General features: G+C 40.4%; 1 protein-coding gene across 1 annotated transcript in view; it reads right to left on the bottom strand.

The window, feature by feature from the left end:
• The window catches only part of LOC123027817 (vomeronasal type-2 receptor 26-like), a gene marked incomplete at its 3' end in the record, with an annotated part of 20,146 nt that overhangs the window by 5,126 nt on the left and 7,366 nt on the right, over positions 1 to 7,654 (bottom strand). The window contains exon 6 of the mRNA XM_044439061.1: positions 2,100 to 2,997. Within this exon, the coding sequence (XP_044294996.1) occupies positions 2,100 to 2,997 (898 nt within the window). The remainder of the gene's footprint in view (positions 1 to 2,099; positions 2,998 to 7,654) is intronic.

Raw genomic sequence — 7,654 nt, 5'->3', positions numbered from 1 at the left:
ATAATAATAATAATAATAATAATAATAATAATAATAATAACAACAACAACAACAACAACTCTTCTAGCAAGTCAGAGAAGTTAGATAAAAGGTGATCAATGAACACAGGGAATCTGCACAAGAACCAGGGACTTTTATTGGGCTTAGTGCAGCGATCAGCCCTAGGCTGTCCAGCAAGCTTCACAGGTGACTAGAAAGTGGAGAAACTCTCAACTCCAAGGGATACATCCAATGCCCTTGCCATTATGCCACCCTGGTTTTCCTGCCATTCCATCAAATATATGCTGCTATCACAAATCATCCAGGATGTGGAAGAAGTCTGATAAAAGGTGATGTAGGCGTACTGGAATGAATAAGTCCTCTAAAACTGGTTTAGTTCTTAATGGGTCATTTAAGGGAGTAGAAGAGGGAAGATGATATTGGGATAACAGAAGAACTAAACACATACAGCAAAAGTAAGGATGACTTCCTAAGAAAACTGAGGAAGGGTGACTGGGTGAATGGCCCAATCACCCATGAACTTCTTGCCTGAATGTGAACTGGGACCGGACTCCCCAAAGTTCTTATCCAGCACTCCAAGCATTGTCTGCATAGAAAAAATGTCTTCCAAAGAAACTACAGTTGAGGTTCTCCTTACAAGATTCCTTACAATGGGATGTTTATCGAATCCTGAAAAGGGTGCTTGTTGAAGACAATGTAGGGGAAGATGTAATGAACGTGTAACTCCATCCCCCCAACAAGGAGCTCGCCTACCTGGTGCCACTCTTATGGAATGGGAAGGGGAACACTTCCAGTGCACTTCATTGTCTGTGTCCTCATTGCCATGTGTGGGTGAAGCAGTCCCACCAGGGCCACAGTCATCATCTTCTCCCTGGTGAACTTCCTTCTTGCCTTCCCTTCTTCCATATCACTCTCCAAAGTGTTATCACTATGCTCATTTGTATACATCCAAGCTGAGTTCAGGGGGCTGCTGCCTCTGCCAATGCAGCACTGAAGGTGCAAATGTTTTCTCTCCAATGCTGCTTGGCGCCTTCTTGCATGCCAAGAGGAACTCTTTGATATGAAGCCAAGCTATATCAGGCAGGGAGAACGTGTGTGGCATTTCAGAGGTCCATTGATTTCTGGCCTGTGAGGTTATTTGTGGGTAGCATGCTATGCATATGTGCTTTCAATATTCACCTACACCTCTGGAGGTCGACCTTTGTCCCTAGAGTTTTCCTAGAAGGCACTGGAGATTTAGCCTCCTGCCTTAATGATAGTGCTTCTGACTGGAATTGATGAAGATAATCGCACTGGTTACTATGTGTAATTCCAACTCCCAGACAACCAGAGAAGCAACAAACATGTTTGCCAAAGGGCAGCCTTTTCTGCTTGTCAGTAGTGGGGCAGAAACTTTGTGGGATTTGAATGATTTCGGGGTGGTATCTAATGAGAAGTTAGGCAGTTACCATTGACCCAAGAATGCTCCATGCTCTAAACTCATCATGTCTGCACAATCAAATGCAAACATGGCAGTAGTGGTCACAGTGCCAATCATGCACTCTTGTTTAATTCATGACAACCTCATCCATGGGGTGCTTTCAGCCCCACTTTTCAAAGAAGAGCCTTGGATTAAAACCTTCCTTTGATTTCTGAGAAAATGCTTTTTTTTCATAGACTGAGCTTTCATACTTCCCAAGGAAATTTTTCTTTTGATCTCTGACAATGTTACAAATATTGGAGAATCAGCCCTTCTGGTTGTCTAACCCTTGCAAATTGGGTGCCTGCCATTTTAGGAATGGATGTACTGCAGAAGTCCTGTAGTTCTGGAGAGGAAACATTTTGGCCCAGGCTGGGATTGCTGGATTCCCCCTTCCCTCCCCATGGTGAACATGGTGAAAGGTATATAACATAGAAAGGATGTACATAGCTGAAAAACAGAATGGTATGTTGATGTCCAGAGACTTGCTGACCACATGTATTGGTTAAATTCTGTCCCTTTATGCGTCTGTTTGAGGGGAACAAGCAGAATGGTAGACATCACCAAGCGAGAGCTACTTGTGGGCAGCACATGCCCATGATTTTTGTTCCTGTACAATCCCCAAAAGATCAGTGTTTACATCTTTCTTCGCATGACCTGCTCTCTTTTGTTGAGCTCAGGCCTCAGCACAATAATGTAGCATTTGGAGAAGAATATGCAGCACAGTAAGCCAGCACTGGAGGCCAGGATGGAGAAGATCTCCACGGCCACCATGGACTTTCCTCTTGTGCTGAGGTAGGTGGGAACAAAGGAGACCCAGACGCTGCAGAAGACCAGCATGCTGAAGGTGATGAACTTGGCCTCATTGAAGCTGTCAGGCAACTTCCTGGCCGGGAAGGCCACTGCAAAGCTGACTCCAGCCAGCAGCCCCATGTAGCCCAAGACACAATAGAACATGAGGACTGAGCCCTCATTGCAGAGCAGGATAATTTCTGTAGGCATGGAGTGCATGTCCAGATCTGGGAATGGGGGAGAAGTCATGAGCCAGAGAGCACAGATGCCCGCTTGAATGCTGGAGCAGGAGAAGACAATGCCATAGGCCTGTTTTTTCCCCACCCACTTCCTCATCTGGGATCCTGGTTTGGTAGCCATGAATGCCAGCACCACAGATACAGTTTTTGCCAGGATGGTGGAGAGGCACACAGAGAAGACCATGCCAAACGCGGTTTGTCGCAGAAGGCAGAACACAGTGTTAGGCTTCCCGATGAAAAGCAAGGAGCAGAGGAAACAGAAGAGGAGTGAGATGAGGAGAATGTAGGTGAGGCTCTGGTTGTTTGCTTTGACGATGGCAGTGTCTTGATGCTTAATGAAGATGCCAAGCACCAGGACTGTGAGCAGAGACAACAGAACTGCAGAAGATACTGAGATGATGGCCAATGTTTCTTTAAAGGCTAAGACGTTCGGCACTTTTGGTGTGCATTGATCCTGGACTTTGTTGGGATGGTGACTTCCTGGACAATTCATGCATTTTTCCACGTCTAAAAATGATTAATCATGTAGACATGTAAAAAGATCCAAAACAGTTATCTTTTGCACAACACTTTCTAATGGTTGCATTCTTGATGCTTCTTGATCTCACCCATGCTCACTGTTTTGCACATTCCACCCTTGTGTTGCCTAATTAGTACACTGCTTTAAAAGTGTCTTTGCTTCTCCTTCTTTGCTTTAACTGAGCATGATTAAAAAACCCTGCAGAAATGTCTTGAGTATTTTTTAAATTCAGAAAGTATCTACTTGCTGCTCAGTTTTGGGAGCAATCTTGTTCCTGGCATTCTTGGTGATATCAAGAATATCATATCTATAAATTAAACAAGTAATGGTAGCAATATCTAATGCCTTGGTTAACCTCATCACGAGCCAATCTTTCAAGAGAGACTCAAGAAGGCTTTCATTTTGTTTAAATGAAATATATCCTTTTGGATGTTTTATCCATTTAATAATAAAAGTTTCTTTTCATACCCTCCTGGTTTGAGAACATCCCATCAGGACACTGGGCACAGTCATAGCAACAAAATTTGTTCCCCTCAATCTTCTTCTTGCTGTACCCAGGATGGCAGATGTCATTGCAGAGAGAAGGAGGTGGCACCTGTTCAATGGCATAGGAAGAACTTAGCATTACAGAAAGATTTGTGCACTGTATCTCACTTCAGACCATCTCTGAGTAAACAGAAAGCCTAAAAATGTGGAGTCTTGGATTGCTTAAAAAATAATGAGTAAACAAATACAAAAATCATATAATAGGAATAAAAAACAACTCAATAAACAAAATGGAATATAAAAAACCAAAGATCACCCTTAGTGCACTCCTCCATCGGGACTATGGCTGCCAGGTATTTTTTTCCCTTCATTTATCCACTCTTTCCAAGATACCCCCTTCCATCCAAATTTGCAATACATCCTTTGAGGGTTTATTACCCCCCTCTTTTATTAATACATATTCAATAAACATACCACATATATTATTAAAATCTTCTTTACCAGTCCTTGTTTCATGTTTAGCTCACATGTCAGCTTATCATTAACTGCTATATTCCAAACTTCTTTATACCATTCAATTAATTGGAGATCCCTGTGGATTCCAAATGTATTATTAATTCTTTAATACTCCATTTCCATTTCTTTTCAGAAAAAGTAAGCAACAGTGCCATTTCAGAATGCACTTCATTTTTTCACTTTATTCTCTTTAAAAATCTTTATCAAAGTCATTATTCATTTATTCTTTTCACATTCCCATTGCATATGGCAATAGGTACCCATCCTTTGTCCACATCTCCAACATAAATCAGAATATTTATTATCCATATAAAATATTTTTTCTTTTCCAAATAATGCCTTTATCCTTTTCTTATTATCCATTTTATCCTCCTAATCGTTTACCCTAAATATTTGTTTTTCTTTTCATACTTTTTTAAAATGATCTCTCAAATTTTCTGGAAATCCTCTAATCTCTGGAACTGGAGTTATTGGTGAGGTGACTGGCTTGAATTCTTCTCCATGCTTCTCCCCAAATTTGTATCAAATTTTTGAAAAAGGGGTTTTCTATCCTTTTTACACTCTAATCATCTTGTTTGATTTTTGTAAAAAGATCCTCCAATTTTCTGTTGTTCTATTTCTGCCCCTATTATCTTGTCTGGCTGCAAAATAATATTTGGTATACATCTTAACTAATGTGCTTCTTAATATAATTTAATATTTGGGATACGCTATCCTCCCTCTTTTTGTGACTTATACCATCTTTTCTTAATAATTCTTGCTTTCTTATCTCCACTACAGAATTTATTAATCATATTTTACCAATATGTCAACCCTTTCCCTAACAACCTAATTGAAAACAGCCCAAATAAACATTAATCTTAGGTAAAATTTTCATTTTAACATCTGCTATTCTCCCCAACCATGATAACCCAATTTTCCTAAATTGCTGCAATTTCTTCTTTATTTCCAATTTTAATATATCAAAATCATTCTTTTTCAAACATTGTGTATTTTGAAATATTAATATCTAAGTATTTAATAATATCACATATTCTAAAATTTATTCTAAATTCCCTCCTTTTCTTCTCTATTGCAATTAAACAGCATTATCCTTGATTTTTCCCAATTTACCTGTAACCCTGTTATCTCATCAAATTCTACCAAATGATTTTTAATCTGATCCACAACTTTGAATAGTCTTCAATTATTAGCAAGGCATCATCAGCACATAGGTTAATCTTGATTTTGTGTTTAATGATGATACCTTCTATTGAATCATTGTTTCTTATACTATTTGCTAATAATTCTATGACTGAAGCAAACAATGTCAGTGAAAGAGAACATCCCTGTCTAGTGCCTCAGCCTAAGGATATTCTTTCTGTTAAACCATCATTAACTATCACTGTTGCAAAATATTCTGAGTATAATTGATTTATTAGTCTTATGAATCATAGACCAACTCCTACTGCCTGTATCAGCAGCTTTCTCCCTGACCATTCCATACAGTCAAAAGCTTTAAAAATATCTAATGGTATTAAACCTGCTTTCAACCTTTTCTTTGATATAATTTCTATTTATTTACTTATTTAAAACTTTTCCAGACCATTCCATTACCAAAGTCTAGGGATGGTTTAACAATACAAAATGTAAAAAATTTAAAACACAGCTTCCTAAAAATTCAACTAATACTAAAACCCCAATTAAAACAGTCAGAAAATATTGGGAAAATAAAATGTTTTGACTTTGTGCCAAAAAGATTAAAGTGCCAGTGCCAGGCAAACCTCTCTGAGGAATGAATTCCACAATTGGGGTACCACTATAGAGAAGGCCCTTCCCCGGTAGCCACCTCCCTAATCTCCTTCTAGGAGGGCAGCTGATTAAAGGTGTCTGCTCCAGATCTTAAGGGGCAGGCAGGCATATATGGAAGGAGATGCTCCTTCAGGTAACCAGACCCTAAGCCATTTAGGGCTTTATAGGTCATCACCAGCACATTAAATTGGGCCTGGACTTCAACTGGTAGCCAGTGTAGGTGGAAAAGGGCCAGTGCTATATGTCCATACCTGTCAGTTCCTGTTAACAACCTGGTGGCTCTATTCTGGACTAGTTGAAGTATCTGAACTGTCTTCAAGGGCAGCCCCATGTAGAGCATTACAGTAGTCCAATTGGGAAGCTACCAGGGCATGGGTCACTGCTGCCTGGTACTGACCATCCAAATAGGAGCACAGTTGATAGATCTGCTGAAGATGAAGGAAAGTGCTTCTCACCACCTCCACCAGCTGGGATTCCAGAGGCAGCTTCGGGTCGAGGAGCACTCCCAAATTACATACCCTGTCATTTAGGGGGAGTGCAACCCCATCCAGAACAGGGTTTGGTTAGAAACACCTACCTGGGAGGCTAAAACACCTACCAGCAGGACCTCTGTCTTGTCTGGATTGAGCTTCAATTTATTGGCCCTCATCCAGCCCAGCACTTCAGCTAGGCACCGGTTCAGGACCTCTACTGCCTCACCTGGATTCAATGCAAAAGAGAGGTAGAGCTGGGTGTCATCAGCATACTGGTGACTCCGCTACCCAAACCTCTGGATGACCTCTCCCAGTGGTTTCATGTAGATATTAAATAGTATGGGAGATAAAATGGAACCCTGCGGAACTCCAAGGCAAAGTTGCCATGGTGCAGAGCCACAATCCCCCAGCACCACCTTCTGGAAACGGTCAGCCAAGTAGGAGTGGAACCACCTTCGAGCAGTGCCTCCAACACCCAACTCAGCCAGCCTATCCAGAAGGATACCATGGTTGATGGTATCGAAAGCTGCTGAGAAGTCCAGGAGAACCAACAGGGACCGACTCCCCTGCCCCTCTCCCTGAATAGGTCTTTATGCAGGGCAACCAAGGCAGTTTCTGTCCATAACCAGGTCTAAAGCCAGACTGAAATGGCTCTAGAGATTTTGGCAGACCTGAATAGGAGCTCCTTTGAATTTAAATTGATTGATATTTTCTCTCAGTCATAAATTCTTTCCTTCTTTTAATAATTCAAGAATCTGACCAGAACATTTATTGAAACATTCGAGCTCCTCACTTAGAACTAACTCTATATATCTTTCTAAAATCCTCTTGATTCCATTTTATATTAGGAATCATTTCTTTCATCTACTCAATAATATCATTTTCCTTTTTATTCTGATACAACTTTCTCCAGAAGATTTTTAATTCAAATATGAGAAAAATATTTTGGATTCTATGCTCTCACTCTGCATTCAGAGCTTTAAGTTCTCTTAGTTGATTATGTTTCTTCCAATATTTTCTTGAGTGATTCCATCATATTTTCCTTCTCACTTTCCTCCATAGCTTCACTTCCTCTTTGAACTTCCATTTTCCTGTCTCCCTCAACTTCTTCTGTGTCTGAATTACTGACTTGATCGATCTTAGAGAGATTAAGATGGAATGGGCTGATGGAATTTCCTACTGACTTTAGCTTTGGTTTAGGCTGTTGTTGAGCCATTCATCCACTAGATGGCACACATTTAAAACAATGTATGCCCCCGACCTCTCATAAATCACCATATTACCAGGAAACTGAGCTTATCAGATGGCAATCTCTGTGCACTCAACTCCTTCAGGAAATTGAACAATATTATTCTTTTTTTAACACTCTAGAAGGCAA

Source organism: Varanus komodoensis, unplaced genomic scaffold, assembly GCF_004798865.1.
Source record: "Varanus komodoensis strain SLA01 unplaced genomic scaffold, ASM479886v1 scaffold338, whole genome shotgun sequence".
NCBI lineage: Eukaryota > Metazoa > Chordata > Lepidosauria > Squamata > Varanidae > Varanus > Varanus komodoensis.
The sequence above is the reverse complement of the archived record's forward strand: the minus strand, read 5'-3'. Positions and strand labels throughout refer to the sequence as shown.